Consider the following 15,804-nt stretch of genomic DNA (forward strand, 5'->3'; position numbering starts at 1 on the left):
TGTGTCTGTGTGTGTGTCTGTGTGTGTGTGTGTCTGTGTCTGTGTGTGTGTCTGTGTGTGTGTGTGTGTCTGTGTGTGTGTCTGTGTGTGTGTGTGTCTGTGTGTGTGTGTGTCTGTGTGTGTGTGTGTGTGTGTGTCTCTGTGTGCTTCGGTTGCAGCACTCTCTAAGGAGCAGCCTGGGCAGAGTCTAGAATGGCCTTTCCAGAAAAGCTAGTGCCTCTGCTCTACTCTTTGTGACCCTCAGACTCATCAATTCTGGAATCTGTCAAGACCGGAAACCAGGATTGAAGGGAAGTGTGTTCTCTTAAGACTGGGTACTTCAGACTCCCTGATGTAGTGGGGTAAGGAACTGCGGTCAGGAGTGTTAACAAAGACATTGTGAACCTAAATGTCCATCAACAACAGATGAATGGATAAAGAAGATGTGGTACATATATACAATGGAATTCCACGTAGCCATAAAATAAAGAATGAAATAATGCCATTTGCAGCAACATGGATGGACCTAGACATTATCATACGAAGTGAGGTAAACCAGACAGAGAAAGGCAAATATCATACGATATTATGTATATGTAGAATCTAAAAAAAATACTAATAAGCTTATTTACAAAACAGATTCAGATTCACAGACATGGAAAACAAACATGGTTACCAAAGGGGAAAGGGGGGAGGGATAAATTGGGAATTTGGAATGAACAGATAGACACTACTACATATAAAATAGATAACCAACAAAGACCTACTGTATAGCACAGGAGACTATATGCAGTAGCTTGTAATAACCTATAACGGATAAGAATCTGAAAAAGAATATATACGTATGTACAACTGAATCACTTTGCTGTACACCTGAAACTAAGACAACATTGTAAATCAACTATACTTCAGTTTAAAAAAAAAAGACATTGTGCAAGAAAGAAGGAGAGGAAGTGAAAGAGACTGATACTGGGTAACACAGGATTGGGAGGAGTAAGAAAAAAAGAGGGAGGGAGAGGAAAATGGGAGTTCACGTAGATAGATGGTAACTTCCCTCTTTTCCCAGTTTCACTTCCTTAAATTAATCTCCATGTACCAAATCAAGATTATGCAACTCAGCTTTCTCATGTGTCTGTTGCTCAAGAGACCCCCCACTATAGGTCACAGTTCATGCTTCTTGGCCTGGAATTGACAGATTTACATCAGGCTGCAAACTTTCTTCGCAGCCCCATCTCCTTCTATTTTGCTACCTTATAAAGGACACAGCGATATAGGCTTGGGGTCCTGAAAGTTCCCTTCCCCACTCTGACCCCAAACACATTCTCTAAGTAACGTTGTTCAAGTTATTCAGTTTTCTGAATCTTATTTTTACTTCTTTAGATATGGAGATAATAATCTTTACTTCCCAGTGTGGCTGTTCAGTATTAAATGAGAAGAAGATGTGAGACACAGTGTTCAGCCAGAAGTAATTACATGGTAGCGTAGTTCATGCCACCACGTAGCGTAGTTCACCTGTGCACTTTTTACCACCCATGCAATGCTTACTTCTACCTTCAAACCATCGTTCATGCCATTTCCTCCCACCTGTCTGTCTCTCCACGTATCCCATCTTCCCATCCTTTAGAGAAAACCTCCTCTCTGACCTCCTACGTGACAACTTGAGATCACCGATCATGCTCCTCCCCTGTCGACCAGACACTCCCTCCTTGGACTCCCCTTTGCCACAGGTGTCAATCCTTGTCTTCTCATCAATATACGAGGACACCTCTAGAGATGAAGCCACATTGGTTTCTTCTTTTTTCCCTTACATCATCCTCTGACTCATGACAGGCACATCAGAGACATCTGACTCTACTTACTGTTTATGTAAATGGCCACCTCCTCTGATGCCCAGAGTCATGGAAACTACCCCTATGAGCTACTTTGCAGAATTACTGTGTACTGGGCCAGTGCTGCTCAAAGTGTGGGCCCTGGGGCGCAGCAGCATGAGCTGGAAACTCATTAGAAATGCAAAGTATTGGGCTCCCTCCCAAACTTACTGAACCAGAACCTCTGGGAGTCCAGCAATCTGTGTTTTTACAAACCCTCCAAGTGAGTCTGATGCAAGGTAAAATCCGAGAACCACTGGGCGAAGGCATTTGCTGTAGAAGGTCTTTCACCTCGGATTAAATCAGCTAACGGGAGACCATAAACGGGATAGACAAAGCACATCTGAAATGTAAAGGTTTTGGGTGCGAAAGTCAGCATTGGACCCTCTCATCTGAGATCAACCTAAAAGAACGAAAATGTAGAAGTGCTTCGGGCAATCAGGAAATGTCCTAGATGTCCTATGTAGGGAGAAAGCCAGAAAGTTAAGGTGCCTCAGAGATAAACCCCCTACTTCTGTTTATAGTTGGGTAGAGGGCACATGATGGTAACCCAACTTCAACAATACAAATGATGACAATGCCCTAGAGCAGTAGTCCTCAAAATGAGGTCCTTGGGCCAGTAGCATTAGTATCACCTGGGAACTTGCTAGAACTCCCACTTTTCAGGCTCCACCCAAATCCTACTAATTCAGAAACTCCATGGATGTTGCCTAGCCCTGTGTGGTTTCCCAAGTTCTTCAGGCGATTCTGATGCAGGCTAAGGCTTGGAAACGACGGTGCTAGGTGCTGAGGCTACATGCTTTACATATATTTTTCCATTTAATTCTGACAATCCTATCAGTAGTTAGTTTTTTCCCATTTGAAGGTGAAGGAAATTAGGGTCAGATTTGCCTAAGGATGCATAGCTGGTTAATGGCCAAACAGGAATTGAAATGGTCAGATTCCAAAACCCCACTGAGTATACAGAGGATGTCTTTTGGTCATCGGTGGTCACTGATGGGCCCTGGGCAACTAAAATTGACGGAGCTGCCTGGGGGGACAGGTGGAAGACAGGAAGTTAGAACTAGAGCAAATAGAGCAATCTCTACAATTTCAACGGATAATATTCAAACCCAGGACCTGGTAGCAAGTTAGATCTGAGGTGCCCATCTCTTTTAAAATATCCTGCACATTTGAGAGCAATGGGTCATAGGCTACACTGACCGAACCTTCCAGCCTATACCTGGTGTTTGAGGACTTGAAGCTCTAACTCTTCGTTTGAACTACTTCAAGCCCCTTTGACATCCTTCTAAGTCTCTCCCTGTGTGTTGTTTTCTTTGCCTAAGCACCCTCCTGGTGGAAGAGCTTTACTCAGAAGAGAGGAGCGACAGTTCAAGGATAGTGGGCTGCAGCTGATGTTTAGCAGAGGGGATTTCAGTCCCTTCAGATCATACCAGATCAATAGGCTTTCTGCCCTCTGGAAGGATGGAGCTTGCCTCATGAGCAGCTCGGGGTCTTGTGATTTCCTTTCACAGGCAGAATCGCAAGCAGCTATTTTTCACTCTTGGTTAAAAAGAAACACCCAGACACCAAGTTCTTCTCAAGACATAGCTGAACTTAGAACGAGAAGTGAAAAATGAAAGAGTCTTATGCAGGAATTGGTTGGAAAGGAAATGAAGGGCTGACAGGGTGCTGAGCACTGGTGAGGGTGTTAGGAAATAGATTGGGGCAGAGACCTCAGTGGCTCACCTCAAGTTTCACAGCCCATGGTACTTCTCCAGCTCACTTGAACCACAATAGTTCTGTTTCCGTGCACTGAGGGGGTGGGGTGGGTGGGGAGGCAGAGGATGTGAGAGAGGACATTGAGGAGGACCCCAAAAAAGTTACCCAAATGCAGATGATGTAAAGCAGGATAACGGACAGGGCTTTCAAATCCATTCTTCACATAACTCACAATCGGGGCCATGGCACTACAACCCTAAGTCAATCTCAGAGTGAGTTTCCATTGTTTTGCAAGAAAACATTCAGGATCCAAACTTGACAAATGCCTGCCTCAATCTCCAGCCTCATTTCTACACAATCTGACTTCCTGCCTCTAGGTTCTAGCCATCCTTGCCTTCCTTAATACCTGAGAGTTCCATGCTGTCACTTGCTTTGGAATATGCTGCTACTTATTCCTGGGAACACCTCCAATCCCTTTCTTCACTCACTTTTCAAGTTCAGCTCAAACAATTTTACATTTTCTCAGAAGTCTTTCCCAGCTACCCCCCTCCCATTAGTTTAGTTTAGCCTTTATACATTCCCAATGGCACCCTGGCATTTTCCTTCATAACATTCACTATGCTATAGTCTTTGTTTAACGTCAGGCTTGCCTAAGAAAGGAAGAGGTGATGGTGAAAGGTAGTGATGGTAAAAATCTTGTTTTCTTAAAAGATAGAAGCAGAATTCTTCTGGAGTGCAAGTATCTATTCGAGAAAAACACCATGGTTGATACGTTTGGAAGGAAAATGAGACCCCAAAATCAGATATAGCTAGAACCAGGCCAATCAACGGGAAAAGAATTTCTTTGTTTTAGAAATGAATAAGATCACTCATGAAGAAGTGCAAAAATTCTAAATTAACTATTATCAAATAGAAGCCAGCAATAACTTAGATGAGAAAGATTAGTCCCAAATATACAAAGAAGGTTCAATATCAGGAAATATTTTCATATAATTTAATGTATTATAAAGCTATGGAGCAACATAATCCAATTATCACCTTAGTGTTGGAAGGTAATTTGGTAAAATTCAGCATCTAATAACTGGTTACTTTTTAAAAATAATAAAAATTTCCACCTCAACCTCAAAGCCCACACCTTATTTAACTGGAAGCATTGAGGTATTGCCACAAAAGTTAGAAACAAGTTAAGGAGGCCTACTATATTGGGATTATTGAACATTCTTCTAGGTACTAGCCATAATAAACTAACAGTGGACACAATTGGATGGTTTTTTTCAAAACTCCAAGAGGAAGAGGTAAAATGATCATTTTCGGCCACATAAAGAACTTCTACAAATCAATATCAGAAAGATTAACAACAGAATTTAAACATGAATAACAAACGTATGAGAAGATAATAAAAAAAGACATAGTTCTTTAACATACGAAAAATAACTCGACCACATTCATGTTGAGTAATGCATATAAAAAAATCACATGACTACAAGTTTTCATTGATCAGATTGGCAGATAAAATCATGAACAAGGATATGGAGAAATTAACAAAATCCTGGTGTAACTAGTTTGGTTCAAACTTTTATTGTGGACAATCCAGTAATATCTATCAAAGTTACAAATGCATCTACCAATTGTCTAGCAATTCCATTTCTAGGAATCTATTCAGGTGATCCAATCATCTATTGCTGTATAACAAATCACTCCAAAACTCAGTGGCAAGAAACATCAATTTTATTATGCTTATGATTTTGTGCGTCAGGAAGTCGAGCAGAGCACAGAAGTTTTCCCCTGCCTCTTCTCCATGCAGACTGGGGCTTCAGTTGGTGGGGACACTGGCCTAGCTCCACACCTCTGCACCTCCCTGCTGGTCGACTGTGTTCCTTTATTCCTCCCTGTTGCATCTTTTGGGGCTGGAATGTTCCAGATGGCTTCCTCCCACCTTCACCAAGGTGACAGCACTTTACTCCTGGTGGTTTTGATTCCCGAGTTCACCATAGTAATGTAAAGTCAGAGGAATTTAAAGGGATTATTGTCAGCTTTGTCCACTGAGAGAGGAAGCAGATCAAAGAGCAGTCACTGTGGCTACTGAATGGGGGCGACGTTGTGTGGGAATGAACTAGTGAAGGAGTGGGTAGAACAGTCCACACTTGAGGTATGTCCATGTCCAATTCCAAGGAGCTGACAACTATCTTTACCTCATGGTACGAGATGTTCCAGAAGGAGACGATTGTGAGCCATCATTTGAAACCATAGACAAAGCAATGTGATAGAAGACAACTCGAAATAGACATCTCCTTGGGTTCCCTTGCTTGCAAATATACCTCTTTTTGTAATGTAACACTGCTGGTAATTGCATCTTTTAGTGGAATGCTTCTGTTGATGTCTTTTGTTTGATGTAAAATGTCTTTAAAACTTTTTTAATTAAAATTTTAGCCATTATGAATTTCCCTGGTGGTCCAGTGGGTAGCACTCCACAGTCTCAATACAGGGGGCCTGGCTTCGATCCCTGGTTGGGGAGCTAGATCCCTCATGCATGCTGCCACTAAGAGTTCGCATGCTGCAGCTAAAAAGCCCGCATGCCGCAACTGAGACCCAGCGCAACCTAAATAAATATTTTAAAAAATTTTTAGCCATTAATCTTTACAGTTATTCCATGAGATGACCCTTCTTACAACTCTGAGCATCCTTTGGAACTAGGTCTTCGGCGGCTAGTTCTTTACAATGTAAAGCTAACAGTTCCTCACAATTTTCAGTAGACTAGTCGCTCAATCCAGCCTCTTTGAAAAGATCCAGGTTGGGTCTTTTGTTGTTTGTTTGTTGGGGTTTATTTGTTTGTTCACTGAGTTTTTGTTTTGCACCCATCACTTCGGTGAAACTTTGAAAGTCAGGCATCCATCGTTCCTTCCCTGCTTCACCAGTTCACCCCACACACTTTCACCTCCCTGAAGAGCCATTATGACTGGTCTTTGATTTCCCTCCACCCTCCACCAAGCCTCTTTTCTTTTTCTCTCTTCTCTTTTTAAATTGAAGGAGAGTTGATTTACAGCATTATATTAGTCTCAGGTGTAGAACATAGTGATACAAAATTTTTACAGATTATATGCCATTTAAAGTTATTATAAAATATTGGTCATAGTCCCTGTGCTGTACATCATATCCTTGTATCTTGTTTATTTTATACCTAGTAGTTTGTGCCTCTTAATCTCCTTCCCCTATCTTGTCCCTCCCCCTGCCCTTCTCCCCTCTGGTAACCACCTGTTTGTTACCTGAATCTCTTTTAGATTCTACATATAATTGAAAACATACAGTGTTTGTCTTTCTCTGACTGACTGACTTCACTTAACATAATACTCGCAGGTCCATCCATGTTGCTGCAAATGGCAGCATTCTTTTTTATGGCTGGGTAGTATTCCATTGTGTATATACACCACATCTTCTTTATCCATCATCTGTGGATGGACACTTAGGTTGCTTCCATATCTTCGCTATTGTAAATAATGCTGCTAGGAACATTGGGATGCATGTATCTTTTCAAGCATCAAACCTCTTCTAAGCAACTCTAATCAGTACATAAACATGTTTTAAATTACATATTTGTCTTCTTTTAGTTTGTGAGTGTAACTGAATTCATAATGTATATTTAACATTTCATGGAATGATGGGGAGAAGATGATTCCAACAATTAAAAACATAGCTAAGCAACATGGGCAGGAGACAGGATCCTGTCAGGAAGCAGCTGAGATAGGACCACAGTTCACTCTACATCCTCTTTCCCAGCCTCACATGCAATGTGATCATTTTTACTAGTATGCACAGTCGTATTTGCTGTAATGGATTTTCAATTCAGATAATGAATTGGGGGTAAAGCTGTTTATAGCAAATGTTCAAATTGTGGGAGTTTGGACGGTGAGGGACACCTATCACTACCTGCAACTGAGTCTAGGATAAACCTAGACACCCACAGTAATCAAAGGGAAATGAAAAACTATTTTTAGAAATAATGAAAAATGTAAATTGTCTGGCTATAAAATGAATTTTTAAAAATTTATTTTATTCCTCCATACAAAATAGAAGCCCTTTAGAAAACAGGGTGAAAGGGGAAATTATGACTTAGAATAGCAACACAAAAACTTGAGTTCTAAGAAATAAACTTGGTAAGAAATATGTGTGCTCTACATAAAGAAAGACGTAAGATTCTAATGAAAGACACAGAAACTGCCAGACATTTTCCCACAATGTTGTAACACTTTACACTCTCACCAACAATGCAGATTTCTGATTGTTCCACATCCTCCCCTGCTGTCTATCTTTATGTTTTATTTTTAAAATTTTTATTTTTTTCCTCCAGCTTTATTGAGATACAGTTGACAATAAAACTGTAGATATTTAAAGTGTACAACTTGATGATTTGATGTAGGTACATTTTGTGAAATGATGATCACAATCGGGTTAATTACCACATCTATCACCTCCAATAGTTACCTTATTTGTGTATGGGGTGAGAATGATTAAGATCTGCTGTCTTAAAAAATTTCAAATATACACGGCAGCATTATAGTCACCAGGCTGTACATTAAATCCCCACAACTTATTTATCTCATAACTGAAGGCTTTTACCCTTTGACCAGCATCTCCCCAAACCTCCAAACCCTGGTAATCAATCACCATTATACTCTCTGTTTCCATGAGTTCCACTTTTTTTTTTTAGATTCCACTTATAAGTGAGTTTATACAGCATTTGTCTTTCTCTCAGTTAATTCACGTAGCATATGACCTAAGTTTCATCCATGTCTTTGCAAATAACAGGATTTCCTTCTTTCTCATGGCTGAATAATATCCCATTACATACAGCTTAGACATATTTATCCATTCATCATCCATTGATGGACACTTAGATTTTTTTTCCATATCTTGACTAGTGAATAATGTTGCAATGAACATGGGAGTGCAGGTATCACCTCAAGATTCTGATTTTGTTTCCTTTGGATGTATACCTAGAAGACGGATTGCTGGATCATGCAGTAGTTCTATTTTTAATTTTTTTAGGAACCTCTATACTGTTCTCCATAGTAGCTCTACCGATTTACATTCCCACCACCATGTGAATTCTCCACTTCCTCACAAACACTTCTCTCCTGTCTTTGTGATGATAGCCATCCTAACAGGTGTGAGGTGATATCTCATCATGGTTTTGATCTGCATTCCCCTGATAATTAGTGATGTTGGGCATCTTTTCATGTACCTGTTGGCTATTTGTATGTCTTCTCAGAAACAATATCTATTCAGGTCCTTTGCCCATTTTTTAATTGAGTTATTTGTCGGGATACTTATCCAATAACTCTCTTTTATAAACCAAAAATATTTTGGGTATTCAAAAGAGCAATATTTTAAGCTTTTGTTCTGCAAAAATGTTTTTATATAGGTACTTTAGTGAATTTTACATGTGATTTAGAAAATTGATGGGCTTTGAATTTGATATTGCATTATATGTGTTTTCATAAAAAACAATAAGAAATAGGTCCCTGTTAGTATTTTGACACAGAATGGTTTGTTTTTAGGAAGAGATTACTGATATTAAGTAGAAGACTGTATAGTAAAGGTTGTGGAAGAATGCAAAACAGTGATAATAGTTAGTGTGTGACAAAGCAGTGGTGTCCCCCCGTGTCCCGGAACACCTCTCTTAAAATGAGGTCGGGGTACACCTCTCTTATAATGAGGTCAGGGCCTGTGATTGTTTCTCATCAGTGGTTGGGAGAGAAAGCAAAGTGCATCACTACTAATCTGGGATATTTAAAGGCTATCCAAGTCCCACATTTTCTCTGCCCCTGCTGTGGTGAACGTCATATAAATAAGGCAAAAAAAGCATTTGAGTGATTTCAGCTTTAACCCCTTGGGTCAGTCTTCCTGAATGTAGAGTCTCAGATTATTATCGTAGACACTGCCTAAATCATTGTAGACACGGCCTAGATCATTGCTTCCCAGGGGTGCCTCCCTGACATTGCAGAGCTGGACAGGAAGGAAAAGCAGGGAAACCATGAGTGAGTTATTTCCAAATGCGCTGATGGACGTGACTGTTACAGTCAGACAGACATGAGCTTCTCCCGGGTTCCCCTTTCTGTACCCTCCCCCCTCTGCACAGTGCCCTGTCCTGTGCCCCTCACACCCACGCTCTTTCTGCCCCCAGCCCAGCGGCACTTGCCTTTAGGACAGTCACTGCTACCGCGTGGATGAGGTGTCATTCCTCCTGGGAGGAGTTGAGGGGTGTTCATTCAGGCAAACCTGTAACTGCGGGGACACAGCCCGGGTGGGAAGGAGGCAAATCTACCAGCATCCCTGGCGCCCCTTTTTTTCCTGTCCGGTTTAAATGATTCAAACATTGGTTTTTTCACTATCGAGAAAAGACTGTCCACGCGACAACAAATTGTTCATTAAATTTTGCCATTTTAACTATTTTTAAAAAGAGAATCATACACAGGCATGTGCTGGGGCCACGTGCAGTGGGGAAACTCAGTGGAGATGCAAGAGAGGAAGAAGCAGACTAGGTTTCCGGGTTTTTTTCTGGGTTTTTGTTTTTGTTTTTTCTCTTCAAGCTGAACGGGCAAGTCACAGATTTCACTGGGGAGGCTTCTGTTTCTTTCAACAATAACTCAGGTAAGCCCACACTCAAGAAAGTTCTGCAGTGTTGATTTCTAGTTCCCAGGCTAAAGAAAAAAATTTTCAACAAATTTGCCCTATTTTCAGGGAAACAATTTAGAGTGATGGCATTTGGCTTAAGCGAAGCCAGTTTACAGGACCTGTAAACTTCATGGAATTTAGATTACCCATTACTGGCAAAGAGAGCTTCCTTTGCATAGAGCCAATAAAAAGTGCTAACTGGGGAGAATTTGGTCATTAACTCATGCATTTTTCTCTGCCTTGTCGCTTGGTGCAGGCTGCCACTTTTAAGATACTTCTCTCTGCCTAGGAAAAGGAACTAAATGGCAAGGCTTCTTCATGGAAAGAGGAAAATTCAAGTAATTAACGGATCAAATGAAGTGTATTTCTGGTTTAAAGGACAGTGCACTTTTCTGGAGTCGTGTTCTTAATTCATTGAGCCTCTCAGGAAGGACTCAGCGTGGAGGGAGGGGTTGGGCGAGGTGGGGAAGGAGCGAAGGAAAGAGCAGTCTGAACCTGGGATCCAAGGCTGACCTAGAAAGGACGCAGAGGGAAGGGAAGGTGTGTGGCCACGGAAAGCAAGAGGGGGCAGGGAGGACTTCCCTGGTGGCACAGTGGTTAAGAATCCGCCTGCCAATGCAGGGGACACGGGTTCGAGCCCTGGTCTGGAAAGATGCCACATGCCGCGGAACAACTAAGCCCGTGCGCCACAGCTACTGAGCCTGCGCTCTGGAGCCCGCGAGTCACAACTACTGAGCCCGCGTGCCACAACTACTGCAGCCCGCGTGCCTAGAGCCCATGCTCCGCAACAAGAGACGCCACTGCAATGGGAAGCCCGCGCACCGCAACGAAGAGTAGCCCCCACTGGCCGCAACTAGAGAGAGCCCACGTGCAGCAATGAAGACCCAACACAGCCAATAAATAAATAAATAAAATTAAAAAAAAAAAAAAAGAGTGGGCAGGGAGGTCCTGCAGGGAGGAGGGAAAGTGGAGGAGAGGTGGGCATGGAGATAAGAAGAAGTAGGTGGGGGGACAGGCGAAACCCATTTTCTGACTCACTGGGTTGGCTTTGAGCAAGTGACTAAACTTCTCTGTAAAATAGAGATGGTGCTTCTTTCCACCCACCTCCTCAGCTTTGTGTAGACAAATGAGGCATGGAACGTGCTCTAGAAATATGAGGTTCTCTCATGAGTCGTAACTCAAAAATGATAAGTTTTGCGGTACGCAGGCCTCTCACCGCTGTGGCCTCTCCCGTTGCGGAGCACAGGCTCCGGACGCGCAGGCCCAGCGGCCACGGCTCACGGGCCCAGCCGCCCCGCGGCACGTGGGATCCTCCCAGACCGGGGCGCGAACCCGCGTCCCCTGCATCGGCAGGCGGACTCGCAGCCACTGCGCCACCAGGGAAGCCCCAAAATGATAGTTTTTTCATTGGTCTCTGGTCTCTCTGTCCCTCAGGAACTGCCATGGGCCAAAAGGAATGCAGTCACTATGGTAAGAAAGTGACTTCCTGTGTGTGCCTGTTTTACCCATTCTGTGCCTATTTTGTGTAAAAATCATGCTATCCTCTTGAAGCAAAGTATAAGCGAGCAGCAGTTTCTTCACTAGAGAGAATCATTTCACAATGCTTATTTCAGTATTTTCCTGCTCTAACCATTTCACTGGTGGTCGGGACCACACCTCTGCCCAGCCCTGGTCAGAGGAGCCGTCTCTGGCCCTGGAACAGTCAGGTTACTTTCCCCACCTGAAGATGGAACCCACTGTCTTGGCTACACGTCTCTCATCTCCAGAAAATTTGCCTTTTATAGGGCCAGAACTGGGTAATATAGGCAAGCTTTGAATGACAAGGTATGTTTTAAATTCTAACTCATCCTCCAAATACGTTTTTCTAGCAGCCAACATGGCAATGCCCTGCAGACCTAGAGAAATCTAGAGTTTTAAAAATCATTATTTTATTTGATAATAGAGTTAGCATCTATTTCATAAATACCATACATTGTGAGAGTATCTTTTCCCAGACTTTTCCTTATCATTAAAAATATTCCATTGGCATGATCAGTGTGGTAATAACAAGGCAAGCTTGCTCTTTTTTTTTCACCTTTGTTTTTCTTAATTGAAATATAGTTGATTTACAGTGCTGTGTTACTTTCAGTTTTACAACAAAATGATTCAGTTATACACACACACACACACACGCACATACATATGAATAGATTTTTAGATTCTTTTCCATTGTAGGTTATTACAAGATATTGAGTATAGTTCCCTGTGCTGTACAGTAGGTCCTTGTCTGTTATCTATTTTATATATAGTAGTGTGTATATTTTAATCCCAAACTCCTACTTTATCACTCCCCTGCCCGTTTCCCTTTTGGTAACTGTACGTTTGTTTTCTATGTCTGTGAGTCTATACCTGTTTTGTAAATGAGTTCATTTGTATCATTTTTTTTAGATTCCACATATAAGCGGTATCATATGGTATTTGTCTTTCTCTTCTAAGTAAACTTGCTCTTAGCAGGACCATATACAAAGAGTCAACAAGCTCAACATGGCAGAGGATCAGAGCTGAGGGTCATTCTGGTGGGCAAAACAGGAACCGGCAGAAGTGCCACAGGGAACAGCATCCTTGGGAAGCAAGCATTTGAGTCCAGGCTGAGCGCCCAGTCCTTGACAAAGACTTGCAGTAAAAGTCGGGGAAGCTGGGGAGACAGAGAGATCGTTGTTATTGACACACCAGACATGTTTTCTGGGAAGGACCCCTCCGATTCCCTGTACAAAGAGGTACACAGGTGCTACTTACTCTCCGCGCCAGGACCCCATGTGCTGCTCCTGGTGACACAGCTGGGCCGATTCACCACGGAGGACCAGCAGGCTGCGCAGAGGGTGAAGGAGATCTTTGGAGAGGATGCCATGAGACAGACAATTGTCCTCTTCACCCGCAAGGAAGACCTCAAGGGAGGCTCCCTGATGGATTACATCCATGGCTCAGATAACAAAGCCCTAAGCGAGCTGGTGGCTGCGTGTGGGGGGCGAGTGTGTGCCTTTAATAACCGTGCTAAAGGGAGCAATCGGGCTGACCAAGTGAAGGAGCTAATGGACTTGACTGAGAGCCTAGTGATGGCGAAAAGGGGTGGCCACTACAGCAATAGGCTGTACAGCCTAGTAACAGGGTCAGAATGTGGAACTGTGCAGTCAGAGGAAAGATTACAGGATTTCAAAGAGAGCTTTGTAAAGTACATGGAAATTCAGAGACGTTCAACCATGGTCAAAACCCTAATCCTAATAGTGATGTGTATTCTATTGTGTATTCAGGTGTTTGTCAGATTGCAAACGCTGTTATTTTGTGTATTGTACGGAATGTGCAATTTCTTTTACCACTTACTGTTGAGCATGGGCAATTTATTCTGTAGCTTACTGTTAATTATACCCAAAAAATTAATGGTAATTTTTAGAAAGACCATTAGACTGGAAGGCAAGATTCCTATATTATAGTTACAATCAGTGGTTCTTTATCCACTGTCATTTAGTGGGTGAATCACACACTGTGCCTCCCCTGTAAAATACAGTGCCTGACAGCACTAAACGTTTGAGATTCTGTGACGTGCTTAAATCGTAACATCATTCTGTTTGTTAGTAAACCAAATGATTTTAAAAGCGACTGCTTGTTTTGAAACATATCTTTTGAAAGTTGTAAACGTAAAATTCCTCTCATTTGCAAATCTCGAAAGTCAGTTTTATGTTCCTAAAAACTCCTTTTCTTCTTCATACTATTACTGTTTCTACTGAATATAACAAAAATAACGATAAAATTTCTACTGGGTACAGTAAAATAACAAGTAAGCTGTAAAATTCCTGAGATCACAGGTCTTTAATTCTGTGCTATGGTTTTATCCTCAGAAGATGGTAAGTGAACACGTGGCTCATTTCTGTAGCACAACCAATTCATGCTCAACAATCACACACGGACACACTCACACATCAATAGTCTGTTTTATGCGCAACAAATTTGCTTAACATTGAAAGAGGCTCAGCCAGATTTTATCCCTGATGCCCATTCCCAGTGAGTGCTGAAACACACATAGAGGCTTACGCTTCAGACAAGATGGCGGACTGGATATTTTGGAGTATCATCCTGTTAAGTGCAACTGGAATTTTTTAAAATAAACACAATCTTTATGACTGATGAGCTCACTAGAAAATTAGGAAAACTCCAAGAATGAAGCAGACAATACACATAAAAAGCATGTGGATCTAAAAGGGGAGGTGAGAGCTATGAGGACAGGCAAACCCAGAAGGCAAGGTTTACCTACAGACAAACGCCTACATCAATCCCAAGATGAAGAAACTCAGCCTGGGGTTGTTGGTAAAGTTAGAGAGCAGATTCTGAGGTCTCCGATCCCCAGACCCAAACCTATATTAATCCTTCCCTAATATTATCAATTCTAATATTATAAATTAATAAAGTCTTTTTTAACCAAATGTAAAATGTTCTGTTTTTTTTATTTCTTCTTATGCTCATTTTTGTATGCTGTGCCTTTCAAGGAATTTTTCCATTATACTTAAGTAGTTGAATCTATTTGCAGAAACATAAAATATTTTATCATCCCTTTAATATGTACAAGAACTAAATTATCGGGTTGGCCAAAAAGTTCGTTTGGGAACCCAAACTTTTTGGCCAACCCAATACTTGTTCCTCTTCGAATTCTGATATTGGCAATTTACGATTATTTCTTTTTGTTTGAACAGCCTGGCTAGAAGTTTAATTTTATAAGTTTTACAAAAATCTAACTTTGATTTTTCCTTTATATTTTCTCTGTTCCATTTCATTGCGCACTTTTTTTTTTTTTTTTTTTTTTTTTTCGGTACGCGGGCCTCTCACTGTCGTGGCCTCTCCCGTTGCGGAGCACAGGCTCCGGACGCGCAGGCTCAGCGGCCACGGCTCACGGGCCCAGCCGCTCCGCGGCATGTGGGATCTTCCGGGACCGGGACACGAACCCGCGTCCCCTGCATCGGCAGGCGGACTCTCAACCACTGCGCCACCAGGGAAGCCCCTCACTGCACGCTTTTAAAAATGTGTTTTGCCCAGAATTTTTTAATTTCAAAGAAGTTCAACTCATCAATTTTTTCTTTCATAAATCATGCTTTTAGTGTTTTATCTAAAAAGCCATCACCAAACCCAAGATCTCCTAGATTTTCTCCAGTGTTATCTTATAGGAATTTTATAGTTTTACATTTTACATTTATATCCATGATCTCTTTTGAATTGATTTTGTGAAAGGTATAAGGTCTGTGACTAGATTCTTTTTTTTTTTTTTGCATGTGGATGTCCAGCATCATTTATTGAAAAGTCTATGCTTTTACAACCTCAGTGTCTATCAACAGATGATTGGACAAAGAAGATGAGGCACATATATACAATGGAATATTACTCAGCCATAAAAATAAATGAAATTGAGTTATTTGTAGTGAGGTGGATGGACCTAGAGTCTGTCATACAGAGTGAAGTAAGTCAGAGAGAGAAACACGAATACCGTATGCTAATACATATATATGGAATCTAAAAAAAAAAAAAAAAAGGTCATGAAGAACCTAGGGTCAAGACGGGAATA

The 15,804-nt window shown here is 41.6% G+C and overlaps 1 protein-coding gene across 2 annotated transcripts; it reads left to right on the top strand.

Moving 5' to 3' along the window:
• Positions 1–10,175: 10,175 nt before the first annotated feature.
• On the top strand, positions 10,176–13,786 carry GIMAP2 (GTPase, IMAP family member 2). Of its 2 annotated transcripts, XM_024130469.2 has the most exons (3): positions 10,176–10,196; positions 11,655–11,690; positions 12,711–13,786. In XM_024130469.2, the coding sequence occupies exons 2-3, from the start codon at positions 11,663–11,665 to the stop codon at positions 13,685–13,687; spliced, it is 1,005 nt and encodes a 334-aa protein (XP_023986237.1). In that variant the 5' UTR covers positions 10,176–10,196; positions 11,655–11,662; the 3' UTR covers positions 13,688–13,786. The 2 variants fall into 2 exon arrangements, with proteins under 2 accessions (XP_023986237.1, XP_023986232.1); XM_024130464.2 differs by lacking the exon at positions 10,176–10,196 and having other exon boundaries at positions 11,663–11,690; positions 12,696–13,786.
• The last annotated feature ends 2,018 nt before the right edge of the window (positions 13,787–15,804 follow it).

The sequence above is a fragment of the Physeter macrocephalus genome, chromosome 5, assembly GCF_002837175.3.
Source record: "Physeter macrocephalus isolate SW-GA chromosome 5, ASM283717v5, whole genome shotgun sequence".
Classification (NCBI taxonomy): Eukaryota; Metazoa; Chordata; class Mammalia; order Artiodactyla; family Physeteridae; genus Physeter; species Physeter macrocephalus.

What these genes read in the sequence shown, in the direction of transcription:
- GIMAP2 (XM_024130464.2), top strand. Translation starts at nt 11,663, where the DNA reads ATGGGCCAAAAGGAATGCAGTCACTATG. An exon ending in AAAGGAATGCAGTCACTATG is followed by an intron (nt 11,691 to 12,695) that starts GTAAGAAAGTGA and finishes TTCTCTTCTAAG; the next exon opens with TAAACTTGCTCTTAGCAGGA.